This window comes from Oryx dammah, unplaced genomic scaffold (assembly GCF_014754425.2).
Source record: "Oryx dammah isolate SB20612 unplaced genomic scaffold, SCBI_Odam_1.1 HiC_scaffold_8, whole genome shotgun sequence".
NCBI lineage: Eukaryota > Metazoa > Chordata > Mammalia > Artiodactyla > Bovidae > Oryx > Oryx dammah.
Window position 1 is genome coordinate 7,994,293 of NW_024070192.1, and position 18,617 is coordinate 8,012,909.

The 18,617-nt window shown below is 48.6% G+C and overlaps 1 protein-coding gene across 1 annotated transcript; it reads right to left on the bottom strand.

Moving 5' to 3' along the window:
• Positions 1-444: 444 nt before the first annotated feature.
• Positions 445-17,444, bottom strand: ST6GALNAC1 (ST6 N-acetylgalactosaminide alpha-2,6-sialyltransferase 1). The gene is made up of 9 exons (XM_040244576.1): positions 17,031-17,444; positions 3,629-4,307; positions 2,845-3,013; positions 2,375-2,546; positions 2,024-2,162; positions 1,663-1,766; positions 1,393-1,482; positions 1,207-1,306; positions 445-936 (listed from the first exon to the last, which is right to left on the bottom strand). The coding sequence occupies exons 1-9, from the start codon at positions 17,159-17,161 to the stop codon at positions 745-747; spliced, it is 1,776 nt and encodes a 591-aa protein (XP_040100510.1). The 5' UTR covers positions 17,162-17,444; the 3' UTR covers positions 445-744.
• Positions 17,445-18,617: the final 1,173 nt, after the last annotated feature.

The window sequence follows — 18,617 nt, forward strand, 5'->3', positions numbered from 1 at the left end:
TTTCATTCAGACAGAAATCATTTTTATTACTATCAGTTTTCTACAACCCAGAGAGCTGTCAAGTAGCTCAAAGATAAGGAAAGTTTGCAGACCTTCTATTAGAATCAGATAACCCCTGGAAGGGTCCACCAGACGGTCTAGAGTGAAATACAGTCATGCCTTCACAATTTCATGGCTGCTAAGTGGAAGATCTGTAATTCAACCCCAAATCTACATGTCTCCATAAATTCAGACTCGTCCTTCTGTGCCAAGTTGCTTTTGAACAGTGAAAATGTGAAAGTGTTAGTCGCTAAGTCGTATCCAGCTCTTTGCAACCCCATGGACTGTAGCCTGCCAGGCTCCTTTGTGCATGGGATTCTCCAGGCAAGAATACTGGAGTGGGTTGCTGTGCCCTTTTCCAGGCAATCATCCTGACTGAGGGACTGAAGCCAGGTCTCCTGCGTTGCAGGCAGATTCTTTATCGTCTGAGCCACCAGGGAAGTCCCCTTGGTCTCAAAATTGAGTCCCCACCTCCACAGAACAGACTCTGCAGAAATTTTTCCAAGGTCTCCGAAACCTCAGCCCATCATTTGCCATCTTGAGCGTGTCCCCTCCTCTGCAGTAGTTCGGTAGACCTCTACCCCTGAAGTCTGGAGGGGCTCAGAGCCTGGTCCAGGCGCTGGAAGACGGCAGACGAGTCTCTGGCCTCCCTCTGTGCTATGAGCCTTAGAATAGCTGAAGGGACTTCAGCAGCCCAGGCTCCCTTCAGATGGTCGGCTTGGAAGTCATAGGACGTTGGTACAGCCGGATGATACCTTCATCGTGTAGCCGCTTCCAGAGCGTCCTCTCCAACTTGAAGTCGTGGTTGATGTAAAAGATCGTTCGTTTCCAGGACTTATCATAGTAGTGGTCAGAGAAGCGTTCATGGCCCTCGGTGATGAACCCATAGGCACTCACCTACAGGAAGGCGGAGGAGAAATAAGGCCTGCGAGTGTGTCTCTCGGGCTTCTTCTCTGTGTGTGTGTGGGCGGGGGGCAGGGGCCCTGTGTCCTGATTCTATCCCTGGGGGTCTGGATGCAGGACCCCTGGAAGCATGCTTGCGCACAGGCATGTGTCCACAATCAGGCCCCTCCCCCCACCCCCCAGCCATCATCCTTTGCTGAACAGGCCCAGGGCTACCCCAGAGCTGTTTTTCCAGATCTGCAGGCTCCAGAAGCAGGGCCTCACCCGGTCACAGAGCTGGAGGGCAGTGAGCAGCAGGAGGGCCCCCGTGGTGGGCCGGTATATTCTCCAGTGGGCAGTGTTCAGAGTCTCAGACCTCAGGAATCTGCGAGATAGCCCAGCCCCCCAGCTGTCAGGAGGCTCGAGAGGATGAGAGGGACTCGGCCCCTTCAACGGGCTTCCCGCTCTCACCTGTTCTTCATGTATCGGAGCAGGTCTGGGTGCAACAACAGGTATCTGTCCAGTTGCAAGGCTTCCTGAAAGGCCTCCTGAGGTCTGCGCCTGTGGGCAGGAATGGGTCCTTCATTCTCTTACATCTCCGGGGGAGGGCCAAGGCAGGATCGTGGGCATGACTGGTCCCCCATCTCCAGGTGAGAGCTCAGACTGTCCCCATCTGTCCAACCCTTCACGGCTGCCCCCTCCACAGCTTGTCTGTGGGTGAGGGGAGGAGGCGGTGGGTACCTGAACCAGAAAAGGTTCCTTGAAGTCACGGTCCGATTCAGAAGCAGTGCCTCCAGCCACTCATAGTCCCGGGTGCCTTCCAGGAAGTGCAGGTAGCGGACGTCCTGAGGACCAAGGACAGCGTGTGGTCCAAGAGTCCTGCCTTCAGTGGGGTGGCCTGACTTTGCCCCCAGACTGCCTGCTTGCTCTCCTCTGGCCTGGCGTGGCTGCCCTCCCTGCCCTTGCGCCTCACATGCCCGGAGACTGTACCGACGACAGGCTCTAGACTCAGAATGCTCCCTACCTCCCTGTCTCCACGTCTCACCTGCACCCTCCCGTATCCAAAGTCTGGGGGCGGCCAGACCCATTCCTCTTTGCTCACCTGCCCCAGAGGCACGTGCCGGAAACCCCGACTGCCCAGTATAAGGAGTGACTGGGTCAGAGAGAAGGCGGTAAAGCCGTAGAAGGAGGTCCGAGTACCCACATCGTGTTCATAGCCTTTAATGACGGCACCACTCAGCCTGGCCCGAAAGACAAAATCAGATCACGTGAGGTCTTCCGGGCGATGCGTGGAGGTGGTCAGGGAAGGAAGAAGGGATGGGGGTGCGGCACTAGTGAGCCCAGGACCCTCCCCCACAGCTTCTGGATCCAGGCAGGGAGCACCCTCTGAGATCTGCCGGAAGAGCCCTGCTCTGCAGGAGAGGGGTGGGGGTCGGGGCAGGTGCAGGCTCACCGGAACACGTAGTCGTGGCCGTCTATCTCTGGGCCCATGCGGGAGTTGTTCAGGATGCCCCCGTTGCCCACCACGGCACAGCTGATGCACCGGGAGCTCCCGGCGGGGAGGCTGGCCAGGAGCAGCTGCTGCTGGGGCACTGGGGGGAAGCGCGCCACGACCTTCTGCACCACTGCAATGTGGGGAGCGGAGGGGGGGTTCCACTCAGAGCCCAGCCGGCCTTTCTCCCGGGGCTGGTTGCCCGCAGGGGAAAGGTGGGCCAGAGGCAAAAAAGCATGGTCCCCTGGGACTTTCCTTATGGTCCAGTGGTTAAGACTCTGCGCTCCCAAGGCAAGGGTTGAAGATTCGATCCCTGGCCAGGGAACTGAGACTCCATATTCTGCACAGCATGGCCAAAAAATATTTTTAAAAGAAGCATGGCCCTCTGCTGTGGCCTAGCGCACACCCAGGGCCCTTGGATGAGGACTCACAGGAGAAATTGAGCTCCATGAAGCCGAAGGGTGGAGGGAAGTGCTCTAGGCGGTCCCACTCGCTCTGGTTGAAGTGTCCAGAGTCCAGGAAGAGGGTGAGGTTGGGCAGAAAGAGAGTCTGGAGCCAGGGTGACTTGGAGGCTTTGATCTTCACCGAGTCAGGGCAGGTCTGCAAGCAGGAGGATGGGTCAGGCCAGGAGAGGGTCCGGAAGCCGTGGGGCGGGGGATGGAGTGGTGGGACTGAGGGAGGTGGGTGCGGGAGCAGAAACCAGGCCTCAAAGCTGGAAAGGCCCCACCTCCGCTACATCTTCCATCCTATTCCCATAGCCTTCCGGGCCCCCTGGTCATTGATCGCCCAGGCCCACCACGGGCAGGATGTATGCTACGGGTCTCATGTACTGTGCGTGGTTGTAGTTATGCGTGCAAATGTCCAGGTCTCCCCTCCCATGGCTGGGGGCCCAGGCTGCTTTTCTTAGGGCTGGAAAAGAGAGAGGGTCTTGGAATTATCTCTGTGGGGAGGACAGGGCTGGGCACCAGGTTGGGGTGTTCTTGTCCCTTGGCTCCTGCCCAGTCCTGCCCCTCCACCTGCTGAGGTCATACTCTCTCACCCTTTCTGAGGAGCCTACAGGTCTCCTGGGGACCAGAGCAGGCCCTTCGATCACACCTTCACCTGGATGAGCCGTGTGGGAAAGAGGCCGGGTTGGGGAGAGCAGAGCTTAGGAGCAGAGCCTGGGATGGAAGGGAGGGGGTGGGCCTCAGGGCCCCGAGAAGAGGGAAAACTCACCGTCTGCAGGCCGCCCACCTCCAGACTGTATTCATCCTCAAAATCCCACTGGGGCTCAGACTTGAAGTTGGCAGCCTTCAGCTTCTGGCTTCTCTGGGTGGTAGGGCTCTGGAGAGGGGCCGAGGACCGGGTGGGCTGGGGTCTGTCCTGGGAGGGGGCAGCTGCTGGGGTGGCTCCTCTGGCTCCCTTCCCCGCCTGCACCCCGGCCTGGTGTTTTGGAAGGAGGGTCTTAGCTGCAGTTGCCGGGCTGTCCCGCAGCTTCGTGGGCACAGCTCCAGGGCCTGTGGGCCTTGCCTTCCAGTCCCCAGATCCTTTGGTCGTCCTTGGGTTCTGACTGTTCAGTGATGGCACCTCGGTCCTGCTGGAGGCCACCCCCCCACCTCCAGCCGCTGGGGGCAGCGTGTCCACCCGGGTGTCCTTGCTCGCCCTTGTCTGCAGTGCTGCCTTTCCGGTGGGGGTGGGCACTCTGCCTGGCTCCTCGGCATGGGCCTTGCTGGTTTGCGCTCTTCTGCGCTGGTTGGCCGTGAGGGCTGTAGCCTTGGGGGGTGTGTCCCGAGTGTGGGTCCCCTGTACTGACTCCATGTGGGTGGTTGCCTTCCTTCTCGTGGTGGGTGCCTGAGACATGGCATTTTGCAGTAACTCTGGGGACCTTTCCTTAATGTTCTGTTGATGCTTATTCCTAGAGAAAGAGATGACTTTGGATGAAGGCTAAGGTTGTAGAGACTTGAAGAGTGTAACTAGCATTCATTTTTGTGTCTCAGGCGGACTTCAAATCGGTCTTCAGGAGAGGTGAGGGGAGGGACTTTGCTGGCTGCTTCCCAACACCAAGCGGCACCTGCTGGTAATGGGTCTGGACACTTACTTCTGACCCATGCATGCGTGCTAAGTCGCTTCAGTCATATCCAACTCTTCACGACCCCATGGACTGCAGCCCACCAGGCTCCTTTGTCCATAGGATTCTCCAGGCAAGAATACTGGAGTGGGTTGCCATGCATTCGATCCCACTCAGGGATCGAACTCACGTCTCTTATATCTCCTGCGTTGGCAAGGGGGTTCTTTACCACTAATGCCACCTGGGAAGCCACTTTGGACTGGTAAAGAAACCTAAGTGGTGGTACTGAGTCTTGGGAGCTGGAGAGGGAGGCCAAGGGCAGAGCTGAACCACTCACGTCTCCATGCTGCACCCCCAGCTTCCCGGGCTCACTCCTTGCGGCTCCAGCATCCTCTGTGTTCCCAACTGTGAGTCTAAGAATGAGTTTGTGTGAACCTAGTCCTGTCACCTAATATCTTGTGACTCAGTGGACCTTAAAAAAAAACATAGGTAACAAAGATATCTTTGTCCACAAGGAAATGGGAAAGATGCATGCCTGTTAAGACTATAGTTGGCAACCTTGATTTTGAAAGATCTGCCTTAAAGATGTGCTTCTTATCCTATCATCAGTCCAACACTGCTTAAAAGCAAACTGTTGAGAATTCCCTGAAGGTCCAGTGGTTAGGGCTCAGCACTTTCACTGCCGCAGCCTGAGTTCAATCCCTGGTTGGGGAACTAAGTACCCACAAACTGTGAGGCGTGTGTTAGAGATGACAGACGAAAGGCGTGCTTCCCACGTGGAAGCTAGGAAGGCTTCCTGGAGGAGCTCCCCTCTGAAGAGGATTAGGAGTGGGGAGGAGGAAATTTCACTCCCAGAAGCGTGAAAAGTTGTGGTGTTGGGAGACTTCCCTGGTAGTCCAGTGGCAAAGACTCCACTCTCCCAATGTAGGGGGCCTGGGTTCCATCCCTGGTCAGGGAACTAGATCCCACATGCTGCAACTGAGAGCTGGCGCAGCAAAAATAAATACATAATTTTAAAAAAAGGAAACGTGGGGTGGGGGTCTTCCCTGGTGGCTCAGTGGTAAAGAACCCACCTGCCAGTGCAGGAGACACAGGGTTCAATCCCTGCTCCAGGAAGATCACACATGCCTCGGAGCAGCTAAGCCTGTGCACCAAGACTACAGAGCCTGGGAAACCGAAACTACCGAAGTGTGGGAGCCCACGCTGCACGGGAGGAGCCCACGCTGCATGGGAGGAGCCATCGCCGTGAGAAGCCTGCACGCTGCAGCAAGGAGCTCCCAGCCGCTGCAACTACAGAGAAGCTTGCACAGCAACAAAGATCCCGCACAGCCAAAAATAAATAAACAAAATTATATATACACACATATAAAAGAGTGGGGATCGGGGCTTGTCCGGCAGGAGATGCTGCCAAACAGGCAGGCAGGACCAGATCATTATTTGCAGTGTATGAGGAATTTAGACTTGAATCATTTGTCTATCCCAGGTGGTGCCAGCGGTAAAGAACCTGCCTGCCAATGCAGTAGGCATGAGAGCCGATGTGTTTACATTTTCGAGGAAGTGGCAGCAATGACCCAGGCAGTGACTAAATTATGTGATTAAACTTCAACTCCCGATGATTATGCACATATATGATTGCCTGGGATATGAGGGTTTATATTGCCATTTTCTAAAGGTCACAGACGGAATTTACTGAATGCTCAAGTTGCTTCCATCCACATGCTGAGAGCCCTGCATCCGTCTTGTCCAGACCCTGTGTGCTCCTGAACTTGTACTCCGTCCGCTAGGCTGCGCTGGGGCGGGTGTAGTGGGAAACACTGGTTCTATTAAATGACTCTAGTTCAGAGGAATAGGCGAACCAATTCACTCAAGCAAAAAGCAATTTGATACTATAATTCTCATCTACTTTAGAGGTAAATATATAAAAATTTGCTCTTAAAAAATAAATAAATAGGGACTTCTCAGGTCGTAAACTACTTCCCAGTAGTTAAGATTTCACAGTTTCAGTGAAGGGGATGTGGGCTCAATTCTTGGTCAGGGAACTAAGATCTCACAGCCAAAAAAAGCAAAACATATATATATATAATAACAATATAAGTATATTAAATAATATATGTATATATTTCCTGTAACACTATATGGAAAAACCCAAATGAACTTTTTGGTCAACCAAAAAATGTATACATATATATATGAAAGCTATGGTTTTTCCAGTAGTCAGGTACAGATGTGAGAGCTGAACCATAAAGAAGGCTGAGTGCCAAAGAGCTGATGCTTTCAAACTGTGGAGCTAAAGAAGACTCTTGAGAGTCCCTTGGACTGCAAGGAGACCAAACCAGTCCCTCCTAAAGGAAATCAACCCTGAGTATTCATCAGAAGGACTGATACTGAAGTTGAAGCTCCAATCCTTTGGCCACCTGACGTGAAGAGCCAGCTCATTGGAAAAGACCCTGATGCTGGGAAAGATTGAAGGCAAAAGGAGAAAACGGTGGCAGAGAATGAGATGGTTAGATAGCATCACCGACTCAAGGACATGAATTTAAGCAACCTCCTGGGGGATAGTGGCAGACAGAGGAGCCTGGCATGCTGTAGTCCATGGGGTCACAGAGAGTCGAACATGACTTAGTGACTGAACAACGAACAACAGCAATAAATATGAAATAAGTATATCTCTAGCAGGGATCACAGAGCTCTATTCCAAACATGAAGCGGAACAATAGCACATCACCCAGGGAAGACCTGGAAGCAAAGAAGTGGCAAAAGCTTCCAAGTACGGATCAAGAATCACAGATACAAAATGACCTGTGTAGCCTATGGCTAGAAGCTCTCAGTTGAGAACCAAGGGTGTTTCAAAGAAAGTCCCTTTTTTCTTTTTTTTCTTTTTTTTTCTTTTGCCTCTTCATTGCAGCCTGTGGGCTTTCTCTAGTTGTGACACCCGGGGCCTCTCTTGTTACGGTGCCCAGGCTCTAGAGTACACAGGTTCAGTAGTTGTGGTATGTAGGCTTAATTACTCTGTGGCATGTGGGGTCATAGTTCCCCGACCAGGAATCGAACCTATATTCCCTGCACTAGAAGGCAGATTCTTAACCAGTGGACCACCAGGGAAGTCCCTAAAGCCAAGTCCATTTTTTAAAGCATCTGTATCTTGTACCTAGATCTTCCTCTCTGGGAAAAAAATCACACTTGAGAATAAAGTTGTTTCACAGATTATCCCAAGTTCAGTTGATATTTTTACTCTGGCATTTAAAGATACTGACCTTAGGGTTAAAAATAACATTCCTCTCCTCCCCTGCTCCCTCCCCAGAGCCTTCTACAGGGAAAGGGGAGAGAGACGAGGTGTATAGGAATAGAGAGCGAGGGCAGCCTGCCCCAACCCTGCCTCCTGTTCTTCCTTGTGGCTGGAAGAGCTCCCTGGAATCTGCAGAACCCAACAACCTTGGCAGTATTCAGTAACTTGATCAGGGTTTTATTATTTCTACTTCCTGGTGACACAGAGAGCTCTGAAAGCAAGTTGAGCCAGTCTCCTGCAAGGTGACATGAAGGGTAGCCATCTGGTGTGTGGTGGTTGTCACCTCCCCATGACTTAACCTCTTGGGCTCTACTGGATGTGTTTTTGGGTTGAACTTGAGGTGGAGAGAACACTGACTTCTTGGCACTTGGCAAATGGGCAATGGAGCCTAGGTGGGTGGAAAGTAGCCTGAGTTCTAGTCCAGCCCCGCCTCTAACTAGCCAGCTGTGTAATCTCAGGCAAGTCACAGGACCCTTTGAGCCTCTGTTTTCTTATCCATTGTGAGAATCTTAAAAGCTGCTTTATAAAACGGTTGTAAGGATGTTAAAAGCCAGTATAGACATGGCATTTCGAACAATGTGTGTGTGTACTTAGTTGCCAAGTGGTGTTCGACTCTTGCGACCTCATGGACTGTAGTCCGCTAGGCTTCCCTGTCCATGGGATTCTCCAGGCAAGAATGCTGGATTGGGTTGTCATTCCCTTCTCCAGGGGATTTTGCTGACCCGGGGATCAAGCCCATGTCTCCTGCATTGGCAGGCAGATTCTTCACCTGCTGAACCACTGGGGAAAACCATTTCCAACAGTGCTGTTATACAAATACAGGCAGGTTGAATTGGGTCAGGTGCTGACACTATGGCGACAGTTAGAGATGCCCACAGCCCGTGTTTGGGTTCATGCGTCCGGAGATGAAAATCTAAAGGGACAACAGGCTTCAAGGCCATGGGTAAATAATATTTCCTTGATGGCCCTTAATCACTTAACTGAGAAATCAAGAAGTAGCAGGTGGGCATGTTATAAATAGAGCAGTAGATGACCAAAAAGAAAATCAGAGGGGGTTGAAGTAATCACCTTGGAAATCAGAATCCTAGAGCAGGGAGAAGACATGAGGACAGTTATATTATTGTATTTATTGGTTATTTCATTTATTTATTTTTTGGCCGTTCCCCATGGCATGAGGAATCTTAGTTTCCTGATCAAGGATTGAACCCATACTTCCTGCAGAGGAAGTGGGGAGCCAGGGAAGTCCTGGGGACAACTGTGTTTTGATATAAGCCTCTTTATTTCACTGAAACATTTGCATGTTACTCAGTAAAAATAAAAAAATTAAAGAGAAAACTTAGAATCAAATGAGACATCCTATTGAGAATTTGAAAACACAGTGCAATATTTATTGAGCAGTAATTATAGGCCAGGCTTTTGGAGCTATCTGTTAGGAATGAGAGATAAAAAAGCTATAGTCATTTCTCTTAAGAGGCTCACGAACCAACAGAGGGAACAGAATGTATGTTGAGAAAGTATGTAAGAAATGAATGTAAGTTGATGCGATAACGTGTTATTATGTGGAAGACAGGGCACACAGCCTAGGGCACGTTCTGTTTGAGGGCGACGCTTCAATCCACAGTGATACCTAAACTTTTGCTCCTCTTTCTTCACAAGTTTTCTGAATTATTTTTCCTTTTACTAAAGCAATGCGTGCTCCTTACTCAAAAGGCAGAAAATGAATTTCAGCACAAAAGGATGTGAATTTGTGATTATACTTTCTCAAAGAACCTACTGTTGACCCCCGAGGGCATGAACATCCAGATCCCTTTTCTTTGCCTATTATACTCACAAATGTAGCTGTATAATATCCTGGAATGTTATTTGGTTGTTTTCCTCCCTGTGTTTTCTCCCTTTCCCATTGGTGCCTGCCTCCCACCCACCACCAGCAGCCAATGGTCAGCTCCACGTTCATTGCCCCCATGGACACACGTGCAGACAAGAGCTGGAAAATAAAGAATACCCTGCAAGACCTTCTGGCTTTTCCCCTCCAAATACCTAAGCCCTCAAATGGGGAGAAGATTTGGGGAAATAGGTAAAATATCTTGGAGAGGGACCTTTCTAGTTCCTATGCCATCATCCCCTTCCTAGAAATATTTACTCTGGGAGGAGGAATGAAAGGAGGTGGGAGAGAAGGGAGGGCTCTAAGGACCCAAGATTAGAGGGCTCCTACTTCCTGGTAGCGTTACTAGGGTCTCTTAAGACCCCTGGAAGGAAGTGACTGCGTGTAGAAACTGGGAAGATAGAAACCACATCACAGAACATTCTCACGTGTAAACCAGGTGACACAGAAGAGCCAAGAGGTAGTGATGATGGATATCTTGCAGCAAGCTGATGGCTAAGAATCAGCTGCCCTCTCCTGGGCCTTGGCACCATATCAGACATCCTGGAGCCCTTGATGCCCTCCTGGGGATGGGGTAGAGGAGTAAGAATGGTTGAGGTTAAGTTTTTCTGATTCTAGCTAGGGGTCCAGAATCAGAAACCAGAAGGTTATAGAAAACACAGTTTGGTTCTTACACCAAAGCAAAATACGATACCAAACAGAAACCAGGGGACTTCTCAGGTGGTCTAGTAGCTAAGACTCTGCATCCCCAATGCAGGGGGCCCAAGTTTGATACCTTGTCAGAGAACTAAATCTCCCATGCCATAACTAAGACTCAGCACAGCCAACTAAATATATAAAATATTCACAACAATAACCAAAACAAGAAAACAGAATCCATAGGTCTGATTCCCAGCTCACTCTTCATGATTATCTCTGAAGCCAAAACAAAGATGCATGGCATCTTCTAGGATAAATTTGTTCCAGACTAGGGAAGCCAAGCAGACAGAGACCTGGTCTTTACACATCAGAGAGCAAATTGGAGATTGGCACCAAAACTTTTGTCGGTTTGGTGAACTTGTGTTTGTCTTGAAATGATATGAGAGGTAGACCAATAACCTAGGTTTGAAATCATAGAATTGTCTTAAAATCCTTATTACCACTGCCCCATCATATCTGTCACCAAATCCAGCTGATTTAACTTATTCTCAGTCTTTTATTTTTGGTCCTGCTGTCATCATAACCTTGCCCCAGGCCCCAAGGACTCTATCTTAAACCACTACCTTGGTCCTCTAACCTGTCTCCTTAAAACTTTCTGTGCCCCAGGGAGTTCCCTGGCAGTTCAGTGGTTAGGACTCATCACTTTCATTGCCCGGACCAGGATTCAATCCGGATCAGGGAACTAAGATCCTGTAAGCCATGTGGCACCGCCTAAAAACGAACAAACAAATAAAAACCCCACTGTGCCTGGCCATCTACCTAACCTACAATCTATTGACAGAGTAACCTCTGTAAAGCATACATTTAATCAAGCTACTCCCTTACTCTAAAATTTCTTAAAAAAAACAACAACCAGAAAATCTATTAATAATTTTCTGCTGCACCAGGTCTTAGTTTCAATGTGTGGGATCTTCAATTTTAGTTGTGGTATGTGGGATCTAGTTCCTGGATCAGGGATGGAATCCAGGACCCCTGCACTGGGAGCCTGGAATCTGAACCACTGGACTGCCAGGGAAGTCCTACAATTCTTAATAGCTACAGAACAAAGTTATTTAAGGTCACATTCATTTTTTTATCAGTAAGTGTTGACACTGTGTTACATATGTACAGTGTCTGGGACCTGTTCAAGTTATTGGAGAAATGGAGACGAATAAGACAGTTCCTACCCACAAGAAATTCATAGTCTGGCAGAAAAAGACACATTTAGGATTTATGACATCTGGATGGATGTGATGGAGAGACGTGGAGGGTGGTGTGATGCTGGGTCACTGGGGCCAGCCTGTCTGCGTTTGAACATCAGTGACAAGGGTGACCTTGGACAAGTGATCTAATCTCTCTCATCTATAAAGGAGTTGATGATGCTAATAGTATCTACTCTCTGGCTCGATATGTGATTAGTAATCATAACTCCGAGACCAGTGCTTAGTACACAGTGAACACCTTATCAGTGCTTATTAAATGACCCATCTGTCAGTCTCCCATTCCTGAAATCATCCTTTGCTCCTTTCTGCACCATTGCTTACGCTACTTCCTCCTTGCTTACGGTGTTCCTGCTTGCTGAAATGTCACACAGCCGTCAGGCACCTTGCAGATGCTCCCACCTCCACCGTGTTCTCCTTTGCCTCCCACCCCCATCTGCCTGGTTTAGATGACCCTTTTCTGTGTGCTCTGGTAGCATCTGTCTCATCTGACTTTACTGAGGACATTTATCACTACTAATAATATCACCCATGTTCTTTTGCTTTGTCTCTCTCCTCCTTTGGATTTAAAAAAAAAATCCATGTATTTCTTTATTTTTGGCTGGGCTGGGTCTTCATTACTACGCCCAGGCTTTCTGTAGTCATGGTGAGAGAGGTTATCCTCTAGTTTCGATGTGCAGGCTTCTCATTGCTGTGGCTTCTCTTGTTGCAGAGCACGGGCTCTAGGCACACGGGCATGGTACTTGTGGTGCATGGACTTAGCTGCCCCAGAGCATGTGCGATCTTCCTGGACCAGGGATAAACGTGTGTCCCCTGCACTGCCAGGCAGATTCTTAACCACTGGACCACCAGGGAAGTCCTCCCTTGGACTTTAAACCTCTTAAGAATCAATACATAGGAGGTAGTGGAGAAGCATGGGATTTGGAGCTCAAATTCTCTAAATTCAAATATCCGTTTTGCTACTTCTTGGTTCCATGGAATTCCCCTTAACATTTATGAGCCTCATAATCATTTTCTGTGAAAGAATATAAACACTAATCTTCAACTGCAATTGTGAAGATCAGAAATAACACGTGGAGGGACTTTCCCAGTGGTCCAGTGTGGCTAAGACTTCAAGCTCCCAATGCAAGAGGCTTAAGTTTGATCCCTGCTCAGGGAACTAGATCCTGAATGGTGTAACAAAGACCCAGTGAAGCCAAATAAATAAAATTAAAAACAAATAAATATCTTTTAAAAAGAAGAAGAAAAGAACACATGGAAAGGCCCCCGGAGCACAGATTAAGATCTGAAAATATTCTCCGACTCTCTAATGGCCATGGCAAGCCACAAAGTGTAAGCATCAATGCGATCAGTTCAGTTCGGTTCAGTTGCTCAGTTGTGTCCGACTCTTTGCGACCCCATGGACTGCAGCATGCCAGGCCTCCCTGTCCATCACCAACTCTTGGAGTTTACTCAAGCTCATGTCCATCAAGTCGGTGATGCCATCCAACCATCTCATCCTCTGTCGTCCCCTTCTTCTCCTGCCTTCAATCTTTCCCAGCGTCAGGGTTGTTTCTAATGACTCAGTTCTTCGCATCAGGTGACCAAAGGATTGGAGTTTCAGCTTCAGCGTCAACATTCAGCCATGCGATGATGACCTTTACAAACCTCGGGATCTGTGGTGTGTTCTGCACTGTGCGCCTCCCTTCCCTGTCTGATTTTGCTGCCACCCCCTGTCCAGGCAGCTCTGCAGGGAAGGGAGGGCACGACCAGTCAAACTGCAAAACTGCCCATCACTTTTGCCTCTCCCTTTCTCTCCCTCCTCTCCTTCAGAATATCTCCTGATTTCCCCCTTCTTGCTGTTCCACTCTCTCTTAGTCCAGATCCTTCTCACCTTGAGTTTTAATGGCTAAATGTGGCCCCAGCCCCCCTCCCTTCACACCAGGATAATCTGCCTGCGGAGTCGTCCAACTCCCTTGGGTGCCACTGCTGGTCAACCCAAAGTGGCAACTCCCTCCTCCTAAACCGTCCTGTTCATTTCTGGCCAACTCATCGTCTTAAAATAGTGCCGTCACGAGGCGAGGCCGCCTCCCTGGCTGAAAGCCTTTTGCAGCAGCGCTGTGTCCCACCTTCCTAAATGCCCTTTCTCTGCTCCCCAGAGGAAGTCTTCACTTCCCTGAGGTGGATTCACTCTCAGGTCAGCAGAGAGGACACTAATTTAGGACTTAGGCTGGCGCCTTTGTTCATCCTTTGCTCACCACACGTCTTTCCCTAGGCACTCACGCAAGCCCTCTCTCCTAGATGCCCATCTTCTCTTTGAACCTTTCAACGGACACAAACTCTTCTCCTCCGGGGACCACTATTGTTATTGCATCCACTGTCTCTGCTCTCTTGGGATGTAATAATATAAACAGTTTATCGAGACATCTCAGTATGTGGCCTGTTTCCTGTCCCTTAAAATTGTGGGCAGATTCAATAACTTTACAGTCACTTTCAAGGTCAGGACCATCTAAAGTGCATGTGCATCAAATAAGAGAGCGTCAAAAGGCATGAACAAGAGCTGGCAAAGCTGAAGGGAGAAATGCTGTTGTTTAGTTGCTAAGTCGTGCGTGTCCAACCCCTAGCTATCTCTTATATGGTCCTCTGTCCATGGGATTTCGGACTCCAGAATACTGGATTGTTGCCATTTCCATCTCCAGGGGGTCTTCCCAACCTAGGGACTGAACCCGCATCTCCCACTTGGCAGGCAGATTCTTTACCACTGAGCCACTAGGGAAAGCCGAAAGGAGAAATAGAAAAATTCAAAACTGTTTTGGAAATAACGCAATAACTTTTCTTCTAAAATTAAACATAGAGACTTCCCTGGTGGTCCAGGTGGTCCATGCTCTCAATGCAGGGGGGCCTGGGTTTGATCCCTGGTCAGGGAACTAGATCTCATATGCCACAACTAAAAAGATCCCTCAAGCTGCAACTTAGACCTCGTGCAGCCAAATAAAAGTATAAAAAAATGAAGTTAAACATATACTTTCCTTATAACACAGCAATCCCACCTCTAGATATTGACCCAAGAGAAATAAAACTATGTACTCAAAAAAGGCTTATACAACAATGTTCACAGCAGGCTTACTCATAATTCATAATAGCCAGAACTGGAAACTACCCAAACGTCTATCAGAAAGAGAATGAGTAAATAATGTGTGGCGTATTCATACAATGAAATGCTTTATAAACTTTAGAGGATCCTCAGATTCACCAGTAGCCCGAGAAATGCAAGTTAAAAAGAGAAACACGCTTTTACTTATCAGATGATTAAACTTGAAAACCATTTACAATATCCAGTGTTGCCTCAGAGGTTGGAGAGAGAGTTAACTTTCACACCTGCTTGTGTAGCCTTTTCTGAGGATGACTTGATGGTGTCCACTGACTTTTTTTAAAGATTTTTTTAATGTACATCATTCTAAACTGTTTATTGAATTTATTACAATATTGTTTCTGGTTTTAACATTTTTGGTTTTTTTGGCTGCAAGGCATGTGGGATCCTAGCTCCCTGAGCAGGGATCGAACCTGCACCCCCCAACATTGGAAGGCAAAATCTTAACCACTGGACCACCAGGGAAGTCCTTCCATTGACATTTAATGTGAACATATTCATTATCTTGGCAATTCCACTTGTAGAAATCTACCTACGGAAATACATAAGTGCCCAAAGGTTTGTGAAAAATGAGTGGCAACCCAAGTGCCCATAGATGGGGTTGGCTAAGCTATATCCATTCTATAGAAGCTATTCAGCCATGAAAAGGAAGGGAATAGACCTGTATGTGCCAACATGTAAGGAGGTCCGTGATATAGTTGATTTAAAAAGTCAACCAATGTGTACAGTGTGATACCTATCTGTCTGTCCGTCCATCCATCCATCCACCTGTATATCTATCTACCTACCTATCACCTACCTTTGTTGTTTAATGCTGTTTAGTCGCTAAGTCGTACCTAACTCTTTGAGACCCGATGGACTATAGCCTGTCAAGTTCCTCTGTCCATGGGATTTCCCAGGCAAGAACACTGGAGTGGGTGGCCGTTTCCTTCTCCAGGGGATCTTCCTGACCCAGGAGCTGAACCCATGTCTCCTGCATTGGCAGGTAATTCTTTACTGCTGAGTATCACCTACCTATCTACCCACTTATCCATCTATTGTAAGGGTTTGTCTAACACAAGTTAAAGAGCACAGACTATGGAACCAAAATGTCCAAGTTTGATTGCTGGCCTGCAACTACCAGCAGCATGAACTTGGATCCTTCATCTAAACCTTCTGTGTCTCACGCATAAAGCATTTAGAATAGCGCCCGGCATATACTGAGTACTATAGAAGCATTAGCAACAATAACATAGTAATTATTTCTACACCAAAGTGTTAAGGGTGGTTACCCATGGAGACTGGGTAATGACGGGATATCATAGGAGAGCTTTATTCTTGCTTTGCCTTGGTGTATTTTTAAAAACTTCATGAGGGTACGTTTTATTTTCAAATTCTAAGAGTAGTGAGATAAAATCATTCAAAATACACTGAATCTGGAAAGGTAGGGGTCTCTCCCTGCAGGAGATGTGTTTATCAGAAAAATGGCCTAGAGTGTCCTTTTGAAGGGTTCACTTGGGACCCAGAATTTCAGCTGCCCCCCTAAGTGAGCAATGTCTCATTTTACTGACAAACATCTCAGAGACTGTATGATTTAGAAATCAATGGGAGACTTCCCTGGTGGTCCAATGGCTAAAACTCCAAGTTCCCAATGTAAGGGGCCCAGGTTTGATCCCTGGTCAGGGAACAGGAAAGAATCTAACTGAAGTGCAGGAGACCCAGGTTTGATCCCTGGGTTGGGAAGATACCCAGCAGAAGGAAATAGCAACCTACTCCAGTATCCTTACCTGGAGAATTCCATGGACAGAGGAGCCAGGTGGGCTATAGTCCATGAGATCACAAAGAGTTGGAGATGACTGAGCAACTAACACTTTCACTTTCAGGCAACTAGATCCCATATGCCTCAACTAAATATCTCATGTGCTGCAACTAAGACTCGGTGCAGCCAAATAAATGAACATTTTATTTTTTTAAGAAAGAAATATATATATATATATATAAAGAAATTAATGGAATTCATGGGATAAATTATTTGCTTTAGTACACAGAGAATGGCATGTAATGAACCCCAAAGCTGAGGTTATTACTCACAGACCTAGAGGGGAAAATAGTTTTCCACGTATGCCTTCTGGAGACCAGACCAATAGTTCTCCAGCTCCTGCCTCTACCTCCTCTGTGTATAAGCCCCACGGCCCCCATTTTCCTGTTATACCACCTCCATGTCCCCCGAGTCTCCCCTTCCGGCTTCATAGCCCATGATTCCTGACAACCTTCGTGATCCCTGACACCACCTGTCACCGCAGAGGTGTCTCAGAAGTTCCCCATCCTCCCCGGGCTATCATTTTCCAGTTTCTTCTAATAAACCACAGGGAACTTGGAAAGGGCGGACTCTTACCTGCTAGGCTTTGTGTTAGGTTCCTTAATAAAGGAGGGCAAGGTGAAGAGGAAGAAGATGAGCACAGCCAAAAGCAAAGGCCCCTGGACAGTTTGGTCCAGATGACAGAGTCTCCTTGGGCAAGGCCTCATGTTTGTGGGTCCAGCCTTGCAGGGAATTTCTGCATGTCCTGGGGCCCTGATGTAGACAGCACACAGTTTAACTGCTCAGATCTCCTGGTCAGGGTGTGCACCCTTTTGTCTTAAAAACGAGCCACTGGTGAACGCAGAGTCTTTCGGAGTGTGCCAGGGAAGGGAGCCGCCTTCTCTGCCTTATGAAGGCTTAGAGGCTGGCGTGGCTTGAAGGAAGAGAAACTCCTTCTGTGCAAACAAGTTCACCTTCTTTTCCTGCTGTCTCTGAAGCCAGTTTCTGAATGTGGAACTTTAATGAGAAACACACACACGTTACATGGAACCTCACTTTTATCAGGTCGCAAACCCTGGGGGACCATCAGGTCGCAAACCCTGGGGGACCCTGGACAGGTACCTGGGCTGGAAGGGCCTTGTATAGCCTCCATCTTCAATGTGAGTTTTACAAGAAAAACACAGGGTACCCTTTCAGGTTTGACACCCCCTAGCCATCTTCCTCTGAGAGACTCTGCAGCCTTGGACGGGAGCTCTCAGAACATCTTGTTTCCCGAGTTATTTTGAAGGGTGGCTCTCAGTCTTGGGTGTCCATTAGAATCACTTGGGAAGCTTTAAAACATCCTGATGGTCAGGCTACACCTCGACGAGTCAAGCCTGAATCTCCGTGGAGAGCTAATTTCCACGCGTGGGTATTCTTTGCCCCAGGAGATTCCGATGTGTGGCCACGTTGAGAACCACTGATGTGCAGCGTTTCTGTTCAGTTTTCACTGCTTCTCAGGCAACGTGGTGAGCTTCGCATGCATAAATGCATCCCTCGAAGCCACCCCAGGAGCGGAACACTGTATTATCCACCTCGTTTTACGGTCGAGGAAACTGCCTCTGTGCAGGGGCAGCTTGCCCAAGATCACGGAGTGAGCCACTGGCTTGGGGGACTGGATCCAACTGACCCATACTTACTCACTGCACAGCAGTATCTCTGAGCCTCGATATGAAAAGCACAAAAACACAGGACACTTGGGGAAAGGGTACAACTCAGAGGAATAATATCAAGATCAGTGGTAGAAAACAGGAAATTCAGAGACGCCGCCCTTCCTAAAGTACTGTGGATTTTCCGTTTTTAAAATGACTCCTGGCAGTAAGATCGAACCATGCAGTCGAAGTGGGAGAGATGGAGCTTGGAACAACAGGGCTTTGAAGAACTTGGGACCTAGGCTCCCTGCTTAATCATCACAGTGTGCACTCCCCGAATGCACAGCGTCCAATTCTTCACCTAAAGTTCTTGGTTTTCACCCAGGTGATGTGCCAATAGATGCTTGGATCGCCTTCCCCAGGGAGGATGAAAAGGTACAAACATGATACTGTAACTCGTTGTACTATTCCAGCGGATGGACTGGAAGCAAGGAGAGAAAATTCGCTTAGTACTGGTCCTGTCTCTTGTCTCTCTGTCTCTGTGCACCTAACC

Excerpts from the sequence above, each read along its gene's own strand:
- ST6GALNAC1 (XM_040244576.1), bottom strand. The coding sequence starts at position 17,161 with ATGAGGCCTTGCCCAAGGAGACTCTGTCATCTGGACCAAACTGTCCAG. Across the intron at positions 1,767-2,023 it reads GGCACGTGCCTCTGGGGCAG|GACGTCCGCTACCTGCACTT; the intron begins GTGAGCAAAGAG and ends CTTGGTCCTCAG. Across the intron at positions 1,307-1,392 it reads CTCCGATACATGAAGAACAG|ATTCCTGAGGTCTGAGACTC; the intron begins GTGAGAGCGGGA and ends GCTATCTCGCAG.